The sequence below is a fragment of the Gigantopelta aegis genome, chromosome 6, assembly GCF_016097555.1.
Source record: "Gigantopelta aegis isolate Gae_Host chromosome 6, Gae_host_genome, whole genome shotgun sequence".
In the NCBI taxonomy this organism is placed as follows: Eukaryota; Metazoa; Mollusca; class Gastropoda; order Neomphalida; family Peltospiridae; genus Gigantopelta; species Gigantopelta aegis.
The window spans coordinates 28,660,458-28,684,058 of record NC_054704.1 but is presented as its reverse complement, the minus strand read 5'-3'; the positions used below and the strand labels follow the sequence as shown (position 1 = coordinate 28,684,058).

The 23,601-nt window shown below is 37.7% G+C and overlaps 1 protein-coding gene across 1 annotated transcript; it reads right to left on the bottom strand.

Moving 5' to 3' along the window:
- Positions 1-529: 529 nt before the first annotated feature.
- Positions 530-10,874, bottom strand: LOC121374472 (acid-sensing ion channel 2-like). The gene is made up of 8 exons (XM_041501570.1): positions 10,705-10,874; positions 8,348-8,906; positions 7,365-7,463; positions 6,426-6,606; positions 5,456-5,512; positions 5,027-5,189; positions 2,801-2,892; positions 530-1,530 (listed from the first exon to the last, which is right to left on the bottom strand). The coding sequence occupies exons 1-8, from the start codon at positions 10,872-10,874 to the stop codon at positions 1,385-1,387; spliced, it is 1,467 nt and encodes a 488-aa protein (XP_041357504.1). The 3' UTR covers positions 530-1,384.
- Positions 10,875-23,601: the final 12,727 nt, after the last annotated feature.

Below are 23,601 nucleotides of genomic sequence, written 5' to 3'. Positions count from 1 at the left end.
GCCCATTCACCTGACCTGTCACCGATAGAAAATTTGTGGGATCATCTTGGCCAGCAAATTCGACGTCGTCCTAACACTCCACTGAACAGGGATCAGTTGGTACAGGCACTGAGGCAGGAGTGGAGGGCAATACCTGATGTCGTCATTAGGGGCTTAACAAACTCTGTCCGACGTCGGGTCCATGCTTGCATACTTGCACATGGTGGACATACACGCTATTGAAACATGTTGTTTGTGGTCAAATTTATCCACCTTCGTTATGAGTGGTCCTTTATGAAATCGCACATTTCACCCCTAGTGCTGTTGTGCACTGTGATATTTTCATTTTATGGGTTTTATTGAGTATACTCGTGTTTATTTATCGCCAAATTATTATATTTTCAAAATATAACATTTGCATCAACTTGTGTTTTGTGTTGGTTTTAATACTTTGAAAAAAATAATCGGTATACTTTCTTTTGATCGTCAGTTTATATAATCTTATTATTTACAAAGAACAGATGCAATAAATATCAAGCAGTCTCATTTTATAGATTGAAAAAATAATAAGGTTCATCTGGATGGGATATTAATTTTATCCCTTTGTCGTTACGATACGTAATAAATTTACGTAATAAATAGATATAATTAAAATACTTAACTTGAGCTTTGTACTCTCCACCGGTGGGTCATAAGCTCACCTTTCGCGAACACCTGGTTCTGGATAACGGGTTTGTCGTTCTGATTTGTAGTTAATTGAAACACTTGGATGATGGCCTCTAACAGCCTATCACAAGCCTTAGAAGTGATGTCCAACATACTGGTTGTGAATATTCTGTATACATTAAATCTGGGGGGAAAACACCAACACCAACGTACTCTCTCAGAATCTGGCTTGCAAAGGACAAATATCATCCAGAAGGTGCTCTATTTGTACACAACTCCCACACAACAACGGCAGTAGCAAAAACAACAGCAACAACAACAACGATAATAAAATGGTGATAACATCTAGATCTAATATGTAGATTCATAATTTTAACCCAGTAACGACAAATGATTTTCAAGTAAATCTAGTGCAACCAAATGAAGCAGTTACTGTGTACAGCCTTATTGTGGTCGACTTTACTATAAACGGTAATATATACAAGTATTTATCTGCTTAGAGCATCTCATATATGTAAAAATATTTGAACAATGTATATAAAAGCTACTCCATAAAGGCTGTATTTAAGGTTTGTTCATTATTATCGTTTATAAAACATAATATAAAACTAAGGTACAACAAAGAGTAACTTACTGATTATCAAATGCATACTTATTACTGCTAACGATAAATGGTACAATCAGACATGACATGTATTATACCAATCCATGTAAAAAAAACCCATCCAAAATAAAATGATTAGTGGTTGGTGATAGTTTTCACAGTGTTCACTGGTTTAAAGTAGTGTAGTATGTACATAAGCAAAAATACAAAAAATTCTGCCAGCTCTGTTAATGTCAGGATACTGGCTCCAAGACAAATACCCATCTGACCACCGAGGTTTGCTGAAACATAGAAAGACAAAATTACAATTATAGCCAATCACTAATGGTGATAGGTCACGTTTTTAAACACAAAAATCACGTGAAATACTGACTAACAAAAATCAATAAAAGCAGTTTCATAACGTGAAGGCAAGGGAGATAAACCGAATAAATTTAACGACGCACTCAACACATTTTATTTACGGTTATATGGCGTCAGACATATGGTTAAGGACCACACAGATTTTGAGAGGAAACCCGCTGTCGCCACTACATGGGCTACTCTTTCCGATTAGCAGCAAGGGATCTTTTATTTGTACTTCCCACAGACAGGATAGCACAAACCATGGCCTTTGTTGAACTAGTTATGGATCACTGGTCGGTGCAAGTGGTTTACACCTACCCATTGAGCCTTGCGGAGCACTCACTCAGGGTTTGGAGTCGGTATCTGGCTTAAAAATCCCATGCCTCGACTGGGATCCGAACCCAGTACCTACCAGCCTGTAGACCGATGGCCTAACCACGACGCCACCGAGGCCGGTATAAACCGAATAAGTCTGAATCTTGATTTATCATGAATCACTATCAGGTGTTTTGTCTTTAGAAGGATGCCCACCACCCAGGGCGATGTACCTTTCCTACGTTGTAGGACACAGCCAGTGCTTGTGACAACTGAACACCATTTCATTAGGATTCTACAATAAATACGAACTAAAACCTAGTTAACCTACAAGAATACTAAAGGTAATAAACTAACCTACAAGAATACTAAAGGTAATAGACTAACTTCAGAAGACATATCGTACTGTCGGCAACTGTGGGTGCCAGTTATTAAATATGATCTCTCTCTCTCTCTCTCTCTCTCTCTCTCTCTCTCTCTCTCTCTCTCTCTCTCTCTCTCTCTCTCTCTCTCTCTCTCTCTCTCTCTCTCCATACACATACATACACTATTTAACCACATTTATATATATCCACACACACCACCACAACACACATAATTTTTATAACTTGGAATGTTTATAATCAATTCTAGTCATAATAAAACAATTTCTACAAACATGGAGAATTATTAGCTCCATTCTTGTGAACTGCTGGATTAAAAACAAAACAATATTCATTCAAATCCATATTAATATCGCCTTTCAACTGGTGGTGGGGTGGGAGTGGGGGTGGGGTGCTGGCTGCTCCCGCTTCAGAGTTGAGGTCCCATTGCCCACTTGGCTCCACCCTGCTTCTGACGCTTACGGGTCGATCATATTTAATTATGTTTTACAAAGCGACTGACACTTACCAATTATTGTTCCCGTTTGGTACACAGGCAGCTGATCCACGGTTTTAACCATCTTGTCTTTGTAGAAGATCCTTAGTTCCAGTGCATTATTTCTGTTAAATAATGCGTATGTCGTCATTAGTTACATTGACATGTTTACAATACCATAAAATACCAATATTGGAAATATTACTACTATTATGTTTGATGGTAGTACTAAACCAAATAACTTCCGGCTGGGTCAGAGTTCAAGAACAGGTGCACTCAACTTTTGATAGAGCAGTTAATATCACAAGTCCTCTCATTGGTGATAAATGTGAGTGTGTGTTGTAAAAACAAATTTCATTTGGGCAAAAAATGTATGCAATTTTATTTCATCTAAGTTAAAGTAGCCTTGTGCTTGAAACAAGTATGGGGTACCTGTAATAAAAAAGTACTATTATTTTGTCGAAACTAGGGAAGTCATATACCTCACCTGTTATGAGCAGCGTAACCCCATTTTTTCTGATTTACTTTAAGGGAGAGGGGTAGTAGTATTTATATCCGTGGTGTATATGTCGATTGATACGCTGCAGATAGTTTTAACCGCATATATTACGACTGTCGTTTATTTGGTGGTATACACCCTGATGATATGTTAGTGATACTAATTTGTTACACTGAAATAATCAGACATGTTATAAGGAGCTTCGAAATGCTCTGAAAACACCAGTATATGGGTATACTGAATTAATTTAATTTTAATGCGAGGGGTATAATATATTTTTAGTTACCTTAGCATCAATCAATAAATTATCAAAAGTAATTTCCAAGTAATGTGAGATAAAATCAGGTTACTGTTAAAATTAAAATGTGTTTTTGTTTAACGAGACCACTAGAGCACATTGATTATTACTCATCGGCTTTTTTTGTAATGTTGATAAATAGTATTAGAGAGTAAACCCGCCACATTTTACAATTAGTAGCAAAGGATCTTTTATATGCACTACCGTAGTTTGACACCCGATAGCCGATGTATATTTCATGCTGGGGTGTTGCTAAACATGAATTCATTCATATTTAGCACGTACCACGGCCTTTGATGCACCAGACGTGGTGCACGGGATAGAACGGGAATATTCCCAGACCTACCGCGCATCAGGCGAGCACTTTACCACTGGGCTACGCCCTGTTACAGAGCACTAACTGAAATGGGGAATAACTCAACAAGATTACTGAAGAGTATCAAAGAATCCCAGCCATGAACTCTGCCACTTACTTACATCCCCTTGCGTGAAAAGGAACCGATGAATTGGCATATATAACTTTATAATGAATAATGTTAAAACTCATATTAAAAGATAGTACTGAGTTATTAACGCACACCATCACAACAAATATTTTTAAAACTAAAAATCTCTATATGTAAAAAATTATACGATTAAATTTACATATTAAATATATTTTCTTGATTAAAATATCAGTGTCTGTATATTCAATGTGTTTCTGGTCGTCTTAATATTTGTAAGAAGCCCAAACTGGATTTAAAAATTATTTTAGGAAATAAAATGAAATTTAACCTAGTGCAAATATTAAAACGATCAGAAACAAGAAAGAAATGTTTTATTTAACGACGCACTCAACACATTTTATTTACGGTTATATGGCGTCAGACATATGGTTAAGGACCACACAGATTTTGAGAGGAAACCCGCTGTCGCCATTACATGGGCTACTCTTCCGATTGGCAGCAAGGGATCTTTTATTTGCGCTTCCCACAGGCAGGATAGCACAAACCATGGCCTTTGTTGAACCAGTTATGGATCACTGGTCGGTGCAAGTGGTTTACACCTACCCATTGAGCCTTGCGGAGCACTCACTCAGGGTTTGGAGTCGGTATCTGGATTAAAAATCCCATGCCTCGACTGGGATCCGAACCCAGTACCTACCAGCCTGTAGACCGATGGCCTGCCACGACGCCACCGAGGCCGGTCTAATGATCAGAAACACGTTTAATATACATTTAATATACATATAATATACATATACATGTAATTACAATCGTTAAAAAGTCTCTGTTAGTCGATAACATCTTAAAAATTGCAGCGAACTCAGGAATGTCCCTTTAATTTGCATGGGTTAAAAACTTAATAATATATTTTTATGTTGATTTTAACTTTATTTATTACAGTTACATGCCAATTTATCAGTTCCCGTTTGACGCAAACGGATTATAACCCTGATTATGATAATAAGAAAGTGTAGTACTTAATGTATTTGTCATCTTCAGCTAAGTGTTTGTCCAGAAGGTACTTGGCCCACAGCTGGGACGGGAAGGCTGCTGTAGATATCTGGACGTCATATGATGTGAAACTGCACACTTCCTTGCATCCACAATTTGCCTGGGCACTCGCATTTGTTCGAGTAAACTCTATAAAAATCAACTAGTGTTTTTTTGCAATACACAACAATTATATCTTCTCTGAGTACACGCTAGTAGTCGCTACGTAAATCGAACTGGCTGAGCGGCCTTTCTTTTGCCACAGAATAACAGAATCCCCCAGAATGGTACAACTAAAATGGCATTATTGTTTGTAACAATTAATACATATTTACATCACCTCATTTTCTGTCAAAATTACGATTTTCACATATAATTAATTTTAACAAAATAAAATTCTGTTTGTATGTACTTACTCAGCGTAGGCACGTAACATTCGGCTTGAGCTTTCAAAGAACAAATTGGACCAAGTGCTGTAAAAAGAAAAGACATGGACACAAAACACACATTTGACAGCTGTGCTGGCAGTATTCATGACGGGTGCTACCAGTGAGGCATGATATGCTCAACGTTGGCGAACACCTGATATCATCACTGTTATGACAGCCATTCATGAGTCATTACAGCTGTACTTACTCTAATGAGCTCTGGCTGATGCTAGTTTGGATTCAGTAAACTAGTCTGGAAATGGCAGTCCTCTTTGCCAAATGCCCATTAAACTGCATTGTGCAGAGATGCGGCCCTGATAATGTATTACGGTTTTATCATTCAGATTTATAATATATATTCCATTAATTGTCGCATGATTATTTTAGGGTAATGCATCAGTGGAAAAAAGTGAGTGCAAATAATGCCGAAATAAACCCATGGGATGTAGGGGTGATAAAGATGATAATTTCTTAAGTCGCCAAACATCAACGTTAATTAATTAATTCATTCATTTCCACTTATTTTCGTGTTTATATCCATTAAGGTTCATACCTCAGCTATTTGGACTGTCTGTCCAGTACAGAGTGTATGTGGTTAGTGAGAGAGACGTCGGTGTAGTGGTCTTACACCTACCCATTAAGTCGTTAAAACTCGCTCTGGCTGGGATTTGGTCTGGTCTAAGGGTGTAACGTGCTAATTCAGAGCTAGCTGCTGTAGCGCATGCCTGTCATGGGCGCAGGTGTCAACCCATACCGGCTCCTCCGTCCAGGACAGAAAGGTGGGAGAATGTACCTACCAGCCTCATGTCCGATGGCTTAACCACGACACCACCGAGGCATTATCAATATTAAACATTCCAATTTATTTAAGCTTGTTGCTTAAGTTTTTTTCGAATGTGTTGATAAAATATTATAACTTAATTAAATGTGATAATTTCAGTGTAATAGATTTTCTTACGTAGATCATTGGGCATGACACAGCCACACGTTTCAAAGATAAACTCAGCAGCGCACTCTAGCAGACAATGTTCGTGTGTGTAGCGTTCGAAGTGTTTTAGCGTATTGTTGAACAAGGCTGACGTTGTGTCAACACACTCGGTCCCACCAAACGCCTTGAATGGGGACGGCAAGAAATTGAACTGAAAGTAAGATGATATATTCAGTTTATGAAGGGAAAAGATAGACAAATAAATAGACGGACAGACAGACGGGTGGAAAACGCGAGAGAAACCAGTATAATTTTTAAAGTCTATTGTTATGTCAAACACTGATGCTTGCAAATATGATTCTTGACATAATTATGAGTTGAAACAAAAGTCGCATTTGACAAAAATAAATGTAATTGTATATTATGTACATATTGCTGCGACCGGTTGCTAAGGATATCAACCAAATGCTGTACAAGGAATTGAATATACAATATATCTTTATCAAATTATGAAATACTTAAGTGCATCTTTCTATTTATGTATATTTAAATCAGTTTTACTTTTTAGTGGACCAGGCCTCGTGCTTATGAACCTTTATAAACTCTGGAATTGGGGTTTTTCAAAGTCTAAACACTTTATCATCATGGCAACTCCATATAAACTGCATGCAGTAGTTCAGAAAAATGACGCTAAAAAGTTCATAAAAAACATGTCCATCGATCAAATGGAATTCTTGGACCCTAAAATCCTGATTGGGCTAGTTTAAAATTAGGATGACCACAGAAACGCCTTGTGTATACAGGCATCAATATTGTATACCCGAAAATGTATTTAATATGTAATTTTAGGTATGTCGATCGAAATATGTTACTATTGCAGTACGAACGTTTAGAAATATCTGCACCATATACGCTATCGAGTAGAGATACTCGACGTTTGATATTCTGAGAGTTATATTAGCAGCATACTGTAGTTTTCTTCATGGCCACATATGTAGAAAATCCGGGAGCAGCCAGGATTCCAGTTGTTACCGAGTCTGGGTGATCTTCTGGGTCATGAAGCAGAATCTTAAATAAATAAGTAAAATGTACAATATTTATATTTGAATATATAGGTATATCGGGTGATTAAAAATAAATCAATTTTATTTCTTAATATATGATATTGGGGATACCGAAACACACTGGTAATAACACGCATGCACGCACATACATACACACATACACACACACATGCACACATATACACACACATATACATATACACATACGCTCGCGCGCACACACACACACACACACACACACACACACACACATATATATATATATATATATATATATATATATATATATATATATATATATATATACACACACACACACACACACGCATACACACACACATCATATACATATATATATATATATATATATATATATATATATATATATATATATATATATATATATATATATATATATATATATATATATATATATATATACCCCAAGTTGATAGACATTCATTTTTCAAATATTACATTCGATTTGAAAAGATATGATGCATAATGACTAATAGACATAATCCATTCAGAACAACTATAAATAATTTTGACTGAACAATTTGTTTTAATTAAGAATCAGTTCATTGATGTGGCATGTGTGAGGCCATGTGACATTCAGCGAATGTTAATTCAATATCCTCCATTTTAACACAATTTCTATGAGTCAATCTGTATCCGATACCAGCAATATCCAAGGATTTTGTAAAGTTTTATATTAAGATATTTCCTTGCTTAAATTTTGTTTTTTATGAAAATATTTCTGAAATGAACGTTCAACGGACAACAACAAATCTGATGTTGATTACGCGCATTATGCACGAGAAAAACAAACATCACGGAATTTAAAGCATAGCGCAATAAGGGACGTGGATGATTCGGTAATTTTACCTTGTAACCAGCAGAAAATTGTTGGTTGTAAACATATTGATGTTGTTCAGCCATAAGTATGACTACCAAGTTGTTGTCGGCTCCTGACAGAGACACGTTCCGTTTGTTGCTGACATTGCCATTGAACGTGTAGCACAGCCCCACCTCGGTGAAAACAGGTTTAAATATCTCCTTACAGGGCATATATGAGCCTTGGAACTTACAAAATTTGGTCAACGTTTCAAGTTTACCATACTTTTCTTTCCACCATTCGACAGAATGTTCACTTGTGTAGAAGTCGCCATACGTCGTTGTGTTAGTCCAGTTGATTGACCCATGTAAGTTGCCCATGTGAGTTCGGGACAAGAAGAAATAGTTTTTGAGAGTTTCATCCATACCCATGGCAGAAGCGTTCAGTGGACACTGGTTACATATTGTAACTGCCGGAAACTCAATCTCTTGTTTCCTTTCGACTCTGAACTCTGTCATCTGTGGATAACTATAGTAGTTCTTTAGTTCTGTAATAACCGTATAAATGAGATACGCCGACATGCCCATGATAACTAGTGACCATAGGATACTGAAAAATAAAAGTAGTTACAGTAAGAATTTGCCATGACTTAAAGATAAAATATTGGTTAAGAACTCTAAAGTAAAGATGCGACTTCAGGGTGTGTATCACCAAATCAATTGACATAGACGACAATAAAAACATATGTGGCCAAAGCTGATACATTAACATTTTGTATTAACATATGCACTATGAATGAAAATCCTACAATTTCTTACCCTTTACAAAACGTGTGGCAAACTACTAGTTTCAGAAATAACGATAAGCCTATTTGAAACCATAGTCATCCGGTTTTTAGTTGGACCTTGCAAATGTTTCAGACACAACAGTAGCAAGTACACTGATAGTGGTTCATATTAAATTACAATAATTTTCTGGCCAAATGAAGCAACATTTTTGTGACAAAATGTCTTATTGCATATTTCACCAAAGGCACGCATGGCCTTAATGCGCCGTTCAAAGTTAGCTGTTCTTCGAACTTTGACCTGGTGAGGTTCCATTTTGTACACTGCTACCCATAGCTTAATTAAGACATAAAATGAAGACTACAGTTCTAGGGTGTGGTAAAGAGGAAACCATAGTTGTAGAATTACCTAAAGATGACACCACAACTCTAGGGTGAATTAAAGAACACTGGTACAAATATGAGACCACAACGCTAGGGTGAATTAAAGAACACTAATACAAAGATGAGACCACAAATCTAGGGTGAATTAAAGAACACTAGTACATAGATGAGACCGTAACTCTAGGGTGAATTAAAAAAACCCCACTGGTACAATGAAGAGACCACAACTCTAGAATGAATTAAAGAACACTGGTACAAAGATGAGACCACAAATCTAGAGTGAATTAAAGACACTGGTACAAAGATGAGACCACAATTCTAGGGTGTATTAAAGAACATTAGTGTAAAGACGAGACCACAACTCTAGGGTGAATTAAAGAACATTAGTACAGAGATGAGACCACAACTCTAGGGTGAATTAAAGAACACTGGTACACAGATGCGACCACAACTCTAGAGAAACTAAAAGAACATTGGTACAAAAGTGAGACCACACCTCTACGGTGAGACTGTAGTTTTAGAATGAATTAAAAGAGCACTGGTACAAAAATAAGACAGTAGTTTTATAGTAAATTAAAGAACACTAGTACAAAGATAAGACAACAGAATTCCACCATTTAAAAAATAGGAATAGTTACAATTAGCATGTTACACGACACTCAATTATAAATGTTCATAATCGATAATTTCACTAGTAGAGTTATTACAATCGATCATTGGAACATCACTAATCTATAGATATATCGACTTCAAGAGAACGCTTTTCCTTTCCCGCCCAGGGTTACGTAATCAGAACGAAACTGAAGCTTGAAGCCATACTACTAGATTAAAGGGTCATTCCTGAGTTTGCTGCACTGTAAGACGTTTCCGACTAATACAATGTTTCTACGATTAAACGTACATATTAAATATATTTTCTTGTTTAGAATATCAGTGTCTGTATATTTAATGTGTTTCTGGTTGTCTTAATATCTGTAAGAAGCCCAAACTGGATTTTGTCTTCAAATAATTTCGTACGTACGAAAAAACAATATTTTAGGAAATAAAATGAAATTTAAACTGGTACAAATATTAAAACAATCAGAAATACGTTTAATATACAACCACTAAAATTTTATGGAGAAAAATATAGTTGATATATAATTACAATCGTTAAAAAAGTCTCTGTTAGTCGATAACATCTTAAAAATTGCATCAAACTCAGGAATGTCCCTTTAATATTGGAATATTTATACTTACAATCGAATGTTAAAACGTCTTCCTGGATTCAGTTTGTTGAACGCATGGAATCCGGTATTTTGTGTAAAATCCTTCCACAGTTCAGCAACACCGACATTATCCTCCTTAGTGTCAGCATGCCAAGCGGACTTAGTGTCTTTAACTTTCACGCTGGTGTCTTTTGACGCCATTCCAAATGTTGAGGAATGTCTTCTTTTTTAGGATAGGGGATACATTGTTTTTTGATAGGTTTGTTTTAATCTTGAAAGAAGAATGCATAAATTAATAGTAATCTCTAGGTCAAAATTGCATGATCATTATTACAGTAGAATCGTATCTCTGAAAAAACCCCAGTACCCACGAGATAATTGAAAAAGCAGGGACTTAGGTCTGATGCGCGTCTACTGTGATTTACAGTTTCATCGTGTGTCATCGTTTTATATTCATGCCACTGCGCTTGAAGACATTGGTCAATGGCGTCATTGTTATTCATATTTCAGACAATAATTTCATTTTATAATTTCATTTAAGTGCTCTGTCCACTATGTTCGTGACAAGTAAATAATGTTTGCAAAATAGCATAATGGTTACAAACAAAATCTAATTAAATGTGGCAGCACCCTCGCTTAAACCACTCCATTAGGCTTATTGATTATATGGAAGCCATTAACAAAACGCACACCATCATATTGATTTAGTCATTTTATAGTACGGCACTGTAGAACGATACATCAGAATCAGCACATACATAGTCCAGCCAATCTAAGGTTAAAAGAGGCCTAACCTAGAACAAATTGCAACATAATTTATTTTTGTTGTAATTTGTTCTCAACCCACCTTAGACAACATATCGAAAATGTACATTGATGTAGGTGGGGGAAAGTGACTTAATTTGCATAAATTAAATATGGCCGGTACATGTATCTTTTTCAAGAGTAAACACATTTATGTGTGCTGGAACAAGATATATTTGGTAAATGATATTTTAATTGCATTGTATTTTGTATATAATAACTTACTTGATGACTTAGAAATACCTCCCTTATTTTATAATTTAAAATGGTTTTTATTTTTCAAGATGGCTGCCAACATTCCCATTGAAATAACAGTTCCTTAAAATTCCAAAGTGATCCACGAACTTGATAACCTTGCAATATAATACATTTTTGTTGTAACTTACTCTCAAAGCCATCCTAGACAACATAGTAAAATGTACATTTACGTATACTGGGGAAAGTGGCTAATTTACATAAATTAAAATAGCCGCCATATGGCATATGCTGTAATAGTATACACTTGTATGTGTACCAGTACAAGATATATTTAATAAAGAATGTTTTAAATGATTGTATTTTGTCCATAATAACTTACTTGATGACTTAGAAAGGCATCCCTTTTTTATAATATAAAATGGTTTTCATTTTACAAGATGGCCGCCAACATTCCCATTGAAATAACTGTTTCTTAAAATTCGAAAGTGATTTGACATTTGGTAATCTTGCAACAGTTTATTTGTGTTGTAACTTACGCTCAAGAACATCCTAGACAGCATATCAAAAAGGTAACTTGATGTAAGTGAGGGAAAGTGCCTAATTTGCATAATTAAATATGGTCACCACATGACATATTTTTCAATGGTAATCAGATGTATGAGTGCTGAAACGAATGAATGAATGAATGTTTAACGACACCCCAGCACGAAAAATACATCGGCTATTGGGTGTCAAACTATGGTAATGCAAACAAATAAAGTGATGATCAACATCAATATAAACATCCAAGATTCAAACAAAAACTCAGTGTAAAGAACTGCGCAAAAATACAAATATCACAGATAGATACCGACTTTTATTCAAAATTTTAATTGTATCCCGAAGAAAACAAGGGGATTTGTGCTGTATTGGAAGAGAATGTTACACCCCTGTACCACGGTGAGGTTACAGCACGCGCAGGGGAGAGTGCTGAAACGAGATATATTTGGTAAGTGTTCCTTTAAATTCATTGTATTTTGTCAGTAATAACCTACATAATTACTTAGAAAGATCTCCCTTAATTTATATCTTAAGACGGCTTTAATGTTTGAAGATGACCACCAACATTAACCTTGAAATATGAGTTGCTCCATAGTGATCTGACATCTTGATAATCTCTTTCATTGGTGTTTGCAAACATAATACGTAAAGCATTATGTCACATTGTAGATTAATGAGTTTTACATATAACAAGGTCGTACTTTTCATTAATTAGCCAATCTTCTGAAGACAAAACCGAAATTTGGACCTCCAATTCATTTCCATTTCTTACATGCAACCATCCATTCTTTGCCAACTTCCTTCTATGTGCACCATTGTGTCATAGTATGTTTTACCAATGCTCCAATATGCATTTGAAATTACACATCAGACGGGGCGAAACCTATTTGCCTAGAAATGGGTTTTTCCATTTTCACATAATGACTATCTGTAGCATAAAATAACACATATGTGGAGAGTCCAATCACAAAGTTATCCTACCTTACACTCTGGATCATTCAGCAAATTATTAGTTTCATTCATATACAATAAAAGGCAATTAATCCACATGAAGCAGACTCAAAGAATTCAACCGATCAGATTTTGCCTCCCCTAAAATCAATTTGTAAAAACAAATTCTGTTATCTACTCAAGAAGACTCATACCACCTGCTTGACAAATATGGGTATTGTCATTTATGGACCAGATCCATATCCATCAACTACTGTTTTTGTGTAACATTCCTGGAGTACTGCCTCGTCATATCCTTGTCCAACAAACCAATACTGAATGACAAAACCAATTACAGTTTGGAAATGACATCGCACAAGGCATTAAAGGGACATTCCTGAGTTTACTGCCATTTTTAAGATGTTATCAACTAACAGAGACTTTTTGATGACTGTAATTAAATATCAAATATATTTTTCTGCATAACATATTAGTGGCTGTATATTAAACGTGTTTCTGGCCATTCTGATATTTGTACTAGGTTAAATTTCTTTTTATTTCCTAAAATATATTAGAAATATTTTATTAGTCGGGAACATCTTACATTGCAGCAAACTCAGGAATGTCCCTTTAATTCAGATAATGTTTTGGTAACGTTGTGACTGTTCCAATGATTGGCACTTCCCAGGACACGACATCCTTCTTACTCTGTCTTCTGGAGGACTGCAGACTGGTTTGACCAATCTGAGCATGGGCAATACACCCCCCCCCAAAAAAAAAACACACAAAAAAAACAAAAAAAACAAAAAAAAACAACAACAACAACAACAACAAAATAACAAAACAAAACAACAACAAAAAATAAAAAACAAAACAAAAACAAAAACAAACCCAGATGGCATGCTTTCATGAATCACTGTTAAAACAGTGATGCTATCAGGTGTTTTCACACAAGTAACACCCAGTATGAGTCAATAGTTGTGATGTGAGTTGCTTTCATCTCAACAATGCAAGATGTTGGGGTTTTTAAAATTAAAAAACCCCCACATGAAACGTTATGTACAGTCAGAATGGGATATGCAGACAAACATCAGGTTGTTGGCCACATATTAGTTATTAGTTATTTTCCCATTTAGTTGACGAAAATCCAGAAATATATCTGCCATAGCGTACGAGATAGGAGACGGGGGCTACTGGAGGAAAAATGATATGCATACTCGGGCAAAATGTGGTAATCTGAGACATTTTTACCATATATTTCCATCATTCTTATTTAAAATTAGTTGTAATCCATATAAATATGCGTAGTGATTCGTTAATCTATTTGGCAATTATTGCTATTATGAATAAATGTTGTTATCCAGATTCGGGCATTTTCGTTTAATTCGGGCAAAAGCCAGCCTAACCCCCTATAAAAATGGGAGCCCGTACGCCTGTGGTATCCGCACAGGTAGTCTGCTGTTTGACTGTGACTATTTTATGGTACACTGCTTTGTAATGGCAACACTTATACTGAAGTTGACAGGGAAGAGCATGTAGTTTGCAAAAGTGTAACTTGTCAACATTTAAGATTTGTCAGTGTTAATTCCAGCTCGTGCAAATGTAATACTTTTACTGTAAAATGGGTGTACGCCGGCCAGGTTTAGTGGGTATGTTTGTTTAAACTAATATCTTTGGAAGAGCTGGACAAAAGGAGTTGTCCTTTTCTAGATATATAGCTCCCAGGCAGGCAAAAGCACATAAAACAAATACACAGGCCTACTGATATTAATAAAAGTGCTATAGCCACTAATGGTATATAGAAACATAGCATATAGCGTCAATAATTGTGATCTGTGCACTGATATAGCCTCTAGATGTCTACCATGAACTGTTTTGAAAGATTTCAGGAATTCCTGAATAGTATCTGATGATGAAACAACTTCTGTACAAGAATGATATGACATAGTGAAACTGACATACAGTGACCTCACAAACTGTGATATGTAAATACCAAAAGGTGAAACAGAAGAAATATTGCTTCTGGAAAGCTGAACTTATCCCTTTTGTCTTGTAACTTAGACTGGATGCCAAGGTCGGTTTGTTGTCTATGTATGTACCAAGGTACAGAACAGATTTTATACATTCAGTGGGTTCTTTTCGGTCTTGCAAGTTTGTCTTTTGTCTAGCTTGTGTGATATTACTTATCACATAAATTATTGGTGATTTTTTACATGACACCAACGAGCACGAGGATTCCTTCTTGACTGGTTATACAGATTTGAACCTGCACACGACATACCTCCGTGGGTATATGTTTCACCGTTCTGATGGCATGCACTTGTAATATCAGATGTTTGCCGCTTCTTCTCTGCCGATATGTTTCGTCGTTTCTTCACATATTTTTATCCAAACAAAGGATCAGAAGGTTTAAGAACAAAGGGAGTAATGTTGAATTATATGGTCAATAACAGGTATTCAAGTAAATGTCTTTATCATTTTTCAGTCATGTTTACTCTCATTCTAATTATTGGTTCATATTATGTGTGTTAATGGCCAGTCATTGAATATGCATTTTGCCTACACAACGACTTATAGTATTATGTTGTCATTTGTGAACAGTAAAGAGGTAGATTCATATTTCGGTATAGACGACAATAGTAACATATGTGGCTAAAACTCCTACCTGCAACGTATCAACCGACATAAACGCCACGGATATAAATACTACCACCCCTTACACTTAAAGTGAATCAGAAAAAAATGGGGGTCAAGCTGCTCGTTTCTGAGATAACGGGTAGCGTCTATGACTACCCTAGTTTCGCACAAAATTCGAGTACTTTTTTTTTACAGGTACCCCATACATGTTTCAAGCACAAGGCTACTTGACACATTGGTACTAGATGAAATAAAAGTGCACATTTGTTTTACCCAGATGAAACTATTATTTTTTACAACCAACACACTCACATTTATAACCAATCACAGGACTTGTGGTGTTCACTTCTCTATCAAAAGTTGGGTGCACCTCGAACTTTGACCCAGCCGGAAGTTATTTGGTTTAGTACTACCTATACTGATAACATACATTTAAAAAAAATGTCCAGCTATGTGTCTTTATGACAACCAGGATCTGGTGTATTCTGACATAAACTGACAACCTCACTGAAACTGTTGTACTACTCAAAAGAATTTAAGGGTCAAAAATTTATAACCAAATAAGTTTCAGAGTATTAGATTGATGGTGTAAACTACACCAAATTTTTTATTTATTGTTCCATATTTACAAAAAACCACAAATAAACGTCACTGTATACAAGAAAGTCACATGACATGCTGTCAAAGTTGAAGGTTGTCAAACATGGATTTTACACATTAGAACGTTCGTTTAATAGTGTGTGAATCCACCCCTGGCGCGAAACACCCGACACATCGTTGCCTCATGCTGTTGATCAGACGTCTGAAGAACTCTTGGGGAATGGCCTGCCACTCTGCCATAAGAAGTTGACCCAGATCATGAAGGTTGGCCGGAGGGGCATGGTTATCCCGAACTCTCCTGCCTAATTCGTCCCAGGCGTGCTCTATTGGGGCCAAGTCAGGCGAATATGCTGGCCAATCCATCCTGGAGATACCTTGTTGTCTGAGAAAGTCCGTTACCACCCTGGCGCGGTGGGGTCTGGCATTGTCATCCTGCAGAACTGCCCCGCCGCCAATCTGCTGAAGGCCTGGGAGAACCAACGGCCGGATAATCTCATTCAGATAGCGGATTCCATTCAGATTGCCATCCACCACATAGAGGGGGGTCCTGTGGTGGATAAAGATGCCGCCCCACACCATGTCGCTGCCACCACCGAACCGGTGACGTTGTCTAACGTTAACGTCAGCGAAGCGCTCCCCAGGACGTCTGTAGACACGAACCCGACCGTCGTTGAACTGGATACTAAACCTGGACTCGTCAGTGAACATCACTCGACCCCACTGAACACGTTGCCACCGCAGATGAAGCGTGCACCAGTGACGTCTGGCCGTTCTGTGACGTGGTAGGAGTGGTGGTCGAACAGCCTGGCGACGGCAGCGTAGATTATTGGCTCTCAGACGATTGCGTATGGTTTGATCAGACACTCGAGTTCCAGTCGCAGTCCGCAGATTGTCACGTAATCGGCGTGCAGTGGTTGTGCGTTGACGTAGAGCCATATTGGTGATGTAGCGGTCCTCTCTATTTGTAGTGTTTCGGGGTCTTCCCGAACGTGGACGATTTCGAACAGAATTCGTTGCTTGGTACCGTTGCCACAGTCGGCCAACGACACTCTGACTGACACCAAGTCTCAGAGCAACATTTCTTTGCGTATTGCAATCCTGATGCCAAGCAATAGCCCTTCCTCGATCTTCGATAGTCAGTTGAAGTCATACCATTGTCGAATTTGGAGTGTGCACCGTACACGAACGCAAGCTCCAATTATACGGAAATTCAGCATTGGGAACATGGAATACACGTGCAAAGCGTGCAAATGAAGCGCTTTGTGAAAAAGCAAGTTATGGGCACTTAGCAGACCTTTCGCTTTCGCCCTAATTTACGTGCAAATGTAAGCATGTTTTCGCCATTAGAACTAGTCGACAGTGTTAATGACAGTGGATTTTAATTCATTTATGGATTGCTTAGACCCACTTTCGTCAAAATGGAACAATACCATGCGTGACATTATGGTCTAGCTAATATAATTGACATTCAGAAAATAGTGTCGAAAATATCGTCTGACCCTTAAATTCTTTTGAGTAGTATATATAATGTACACCTCAAAAAGCATATATATTGCATATAGTTTTGTACAAATGCAATATGTCATATTAAACAACAAAATGTTTTAAAATAAAACTCCTGAAGATATTTACTTTCAGTTGGGTGTGTGTACTCAGGTATATATACTCTTCAAAAGAAGAAACGCAAAACCACATTGTCGTAACATTTGGAGAATTGATTTAATTATTGAATGGTGAGTCCGATAATTACCAAATGTTGCAGGATTGTTCACAATTCACTCTAGTCCATTGTGAGTAAGTGATAGGACACACCACCAAGGTCAAGGTCATCTGGAGTCAATACCGGGTGTGGCCTCCGCGTGTGTTGACAACTGCCTGGCACCGCCTGCCCATTGAAGCAACCAGAGTACGGATGACGTCCCGGGGGATGGTGGCCCACTCGGCCTGCAAGGCTGCTGCCAGTTCGGGCAGGGTCTGGGGCTGTGGTTGTCGCTGTCGGAGGCGTCGGTCCAACTCGTCCCATAGATGCTCATTTGGGTTCAAATCCGGTGATATCGATGGCCAAGGAAGGACATTAATGTTGTTGTTCTGTAGGAAAGCCGTTGTGAGACGTGCTGTGTGAGGCCTGGCGTTGTCATGTTGGAACACTGCGTTGGCGTTGGCCATAACTGGAACGATGTGTGGCCGGAGGATCTGGTCAATGTAGCCCTGTGCATTCAGGTTGCCCTGCACGTGGACCAGGTCAGTTCTGCCAGTGTGTGAGATGGCTGCCCACACCATGACACTACCCCCGCCGAATCTGTCCACTTCCTGCACGCAGTTTGCCGCATAACGTTCACCACGACGCCTATACACGCGACATCTTCCATCATGACGTCGGAGCAGAAATCGGGACTCGTCACTGAACCACACCTGTCTCCATCGCAGTTGAGGCCATTGTCGATGAATCTGGCACCACTGCAGTCGGAGTCGACGGTGTTGTGGTGTTAAGATGACACCTCGAACTGGACGTCTGGCACGAATTCCTACCTCACGTAGGCGGTTCCGTACGGTCTGGTCGGATATCCTGCGCAAACCTGGTATTGCTGCGGCTGTGGAGGTGGCAGTAGTCAATCGTTCCCGAAGGTGGCGTACCCGGATGTAGCGGTCCTGCCCGGGGGTAGTGACCCGTGGTCGACCGGATCTAGGGAGGTCACGTGTTGATCCATGTTGCTGGTAACGGTCCCACAGTCTGGAGATGGTGCTTGGGGACACATGGAATGCCCTGGCAACGGCCGTTCTGGATTCGCCTGCGTCTAGTCGGCCGATGGCATTGTTTCTCTGCGGTTCACGGAGACGTGGCATGTCCTGGGTTGTCAACTGTCGGCCAGATACAGAGGCCAGGCAAGCGAACACCCTGCACTTTTATACTGTCGGTGTTCATGTTGCACGTGCAGACAACGCACGTGCAGTGGTGACATGGTTTGCACGTGGCTGCGTTTTTGCGAATATTCACATTTTGGAACTTTATTGTACAGTAGCTGCGTTTTATCGAATGTAACCGTGGGAATGTGTTTGGGACATGCAATGACCTTATATTCACAAAGCATGAACCGGTAGGAAACATAAAATCGGAGTTATAACCCATTTGTACCCTTTTGCGTTTCTTTTTTTGAAGAGTATATTTCCACCAATTAGCCACAGCGTAGTAAGAAAGTAATACTTGGAAGTGACCCGCGTGTGTTTCTCATTACGTATCTATAGCAGACGATATAATTTTCTGTATTTTAAGAGATCTAGCTACACATCTGTCTCAGCGGGAAGTGATTAATGTTGAAATAAAGTTTCAAACTATGAGGTTATATTTATTTTTCCGTACCTCTATCCCATTAAGGTTTAAACGCGCGCGCGCGCACGCCAGTTATCTGTCGCTAAGACAGTGGGGATAATGTAGGGGTGAGAGAGATTATCTGCTCTTACGTTAAATGCCACTACCAACACCCCCGTGTTTGTTATTCTTCAAATGGTATATATCGTTTGAGTATACATTCAGTATTTATTTTATAGTGATACATATGTAATATTAATGCTTTGTCTGTTTATTTTTGAAATTACCATCGTGCGATCATTGCGAGATATGAAAGAAGGTCGTATTTCAAAACAAACTAGCAACCTTCTCATTGGCTAATCTTGTTATGAAGTCTCGGGGGCCATCCTCTACGAATGTCTGGCAATACGAAATACTCTATCCCGTTAAGGTTTAAGCACGCTCACACACACACGCCAGCTATCTGTGGATATCTAAGACAGTGGGAGTTGAGTGGTATGTGCTATCCTGTCTGCGGGCTGGTGTAGGACCTCTTGCTACTATAATGTAGCGGGTTTCGTCTTTATGTTTCAAAAGTACCACATATGTTTGACATCCAATAGCCAATGATTAATAAATCAATGTGCTCTAGTGGTGTCGTTAAACTTTTAAAACAAAGCTTAATATTTGTATTTATTTCAACTTATTTCCGTGCTTATATTTCAATTATGGTTCAAGCACGCTGTCCTGGACACGCGTCAGCCATCTGTGGCTAGTGAAAAGGCTGGGTGATGACCAGTTGATACCCGGATACGAACCCCGGTATCTACCCCGGTCTTAACCACCGACTACAGCAATGATTCGGGCATTTCTTGTGACGTCAGACCCCCCACGCTATCTCGAGGTCAAGACGTGTCTGAACACGTTCTGGGATGACTCATGGCCAAAACGAACAGATGTCACAGTTAAATAAGCACCCCGTCATTCGACACCACTCTAGGGGTCATTAACGACTTCCGCACCATCTGTTTCCCCCTAAGGACCCCCTACGGTTAACACACCCATCAATCTGACCAACATCCGGTGTTTATTGACACTTTGTAAGAAATTGTGCTTGCAACGAGCAGAAGAGCGTCCCCACGCTATCTCGAGGTCAAGACGTGTCTGGGGGTGACTCATGGCCAACGTCGTATATGGGCACGTTTCAAACCTTCCCCCGACATCTGGCAAAACCTTGGGGATTTTCCTCTGTAATTTTCCACTCCCCCGTTGACTGTTTCTCATTATGCAGAGACCCCCACTCAAGACGTGTCTGAACACGTTCTGGGATGACTCATGGCGAACGCCTTATATGGACACGTTTCAAACCTTTCCCCCTGGAATTTTCCACTCCCCATTGACTGGTTCTCCTTAATCAACCCACACCTGTCAAATCCATCTTGTCATCTTAACGACTTCCACACCATCTGTTTCCTGTACATCAAACGGCTGTCACAGTTAAATAAACACCCCATCATTCGGCACCACTCTGCATTAACGACTTCCGCCGTTAGATGTTTTCTATCATTTTTTCCAAACTCTAAACAAAGGCGAATCGGACGATAACGAAACAAAAATAAACTTTAATAACATAGACTCAGATAGTGAAAATGTTTTAAACAGTAGAATTGAAGAAAATGAAATATTAAATGCTATAAAACAACTGAAAAACGGTAAGGCACCTGGAATCGACAATATCATTAATGAATACATTAAAACAACTGCCGGCATAATACTACCAATCTATATTAAACTGTTTAACATAATCTTCGACAATAGTGTTTTTCCCAATGAATGGTTGACTGGAGTAATTAAACCCATTTTTAAAAATAAAGGAAATCGTTCGTTACCTGAAAATTATAGACCAATAACATTGCTCTGTTGCATCTCTAAACTGTTCACCACAATTTTAAATAACCGATTAAATGCTTTTATTGAAGAAAATAATATACTGAATGAATCTCAGACTGCTTTCCGAAAAGGCTACTCTACTACCGACCATCTATTTAATATACATTCTCTGATAGAAATTTTAAAGACAAGAAAAAGGAAATTATTTTGTGCTTTTGTAGATTTCCAAAAAGCTTTTGATCTTAATTGAAATAATATTAATGGAAAATTCTTTAAAATAATTTATCAAATGTATCAAGGAATAAAGTCATGTATTTGTACAAAAACCGAAACCTCTGAGCTATTTCCATGCAACATCGGTGTCCGACAAGGAGAAAATTTGTCGCCTGTCCTGTTTTCCCTTTATTTAAATGATCTAAATAATTACTTAAAAAGCCAAAATTGTACTGGGGTATCCCTGGATAGAGATGAAACGTTCGATAAAACAGCTCTTTACTTTTTATGTTTATTATATGCTGACGATACTGCGCTTCTCGCATCAAACGCCTCTGACTTACAACAATCCCTAAATGTCTTTTCACAATATTGCAATAAATGGAAACTCAAAGTAAATGCAAGTAAAACTAAAATAATCATTTTCAATGGCACCAGTAATGATTACAAGAAAGTTTTTATACTTGGACATGATGTGCTTGAAAACGTAAAAGAATATAAATACTTAGGTCTTACTTTTACCAAACTAAATAAATTTAATACAAGCAAAAAACTACTAACTCAAAAGGCAACAAAAGCAATGTACTTTGTTCTGTCTAAATCCAAAGACAATAACTTTTCAACAGAATGCAAATTAAAACTATTTGATTCCATTGTACTCCCGATTCTCTTATACGGGTGCGAAATATGGGGTTATGAAAACATCGATATCATTGAAACTATTCATATAAAATTCCTAAGACACATCTTACCAGTTAAAAAAGGCACCCCGCTATTCATGTTATATGGAGAACTAGGAAGAAGACCCCTTAAACTAATTATTCAACAAAGAATTATAAGTTTTTGGGCCCGTATCGTATCTGGTAAACAAACAAAATCATCGTTTTTACTGCATGAATTAATGTTACACGACTCTTCTGTTAATGGATATAGTTATAAATGGATCAAAATGGTCGAAGATATATTTAACCAGCTAGGCATGACAAATGTTTGGATGTCACGGAACTTTTCATCCGTAAAAATACTTCTTAATCAAGTAAAATTAAGACAAAACGACCAGTATTTACAACAATGGAATACAAACATAACTTTATCATCAAAAGGTAAAACGTACACTATATTTAAGGAAAACCTTAGATTAGAAAAATATCTTATTATATTACCACAAACATGTTGGACTACATTACTCAAATTTAGAACATCTAATCACTACTTACCAATCGAAACAGGACGCTGGAACAACACCCCAGTGGAAGATCGAACGTGCACATTATGTAACAATAATGATATTGGAGACGAATTTCACTATTTATTCACATGTACTTATTTCACTAACTACCGTAAAAATTTGCTTAAGCCATATTATTATAATAAACCAAGTACGCTGAAATTTAAACAACTAATGACGAATAGCAAAATAAGTGTTCTCAAGAAATTATGTAAATTAATAAAAGAAATTATTAATAAATGCAGTAAACCCTAAAATATATGTATATGAATTATGTACAATGTCTTATTACTACCCAAGTATACATGTATATATGTGTGCGCATGTCTGATTAGCACATTTGGTAGGAATTACAATAATGTGACATTACATTACTTTATTCTAATTGTATTATATTATTCCTTATTATTCTATTGCATTTGTATTATACTATTGTCTCTATTACTTTATTGCATTTGTATTAATACTATTGTACTATTGTCTCCTGTAAACCCTATCTTGTCACTACAGTTTATATATCATGTTCCTCATATGCCGTTGTGTAACGGCCTGAGCGTAATAAAGTTCTGTTCTGTTCTGTTCTGTTCTGTTTCCTGTACATC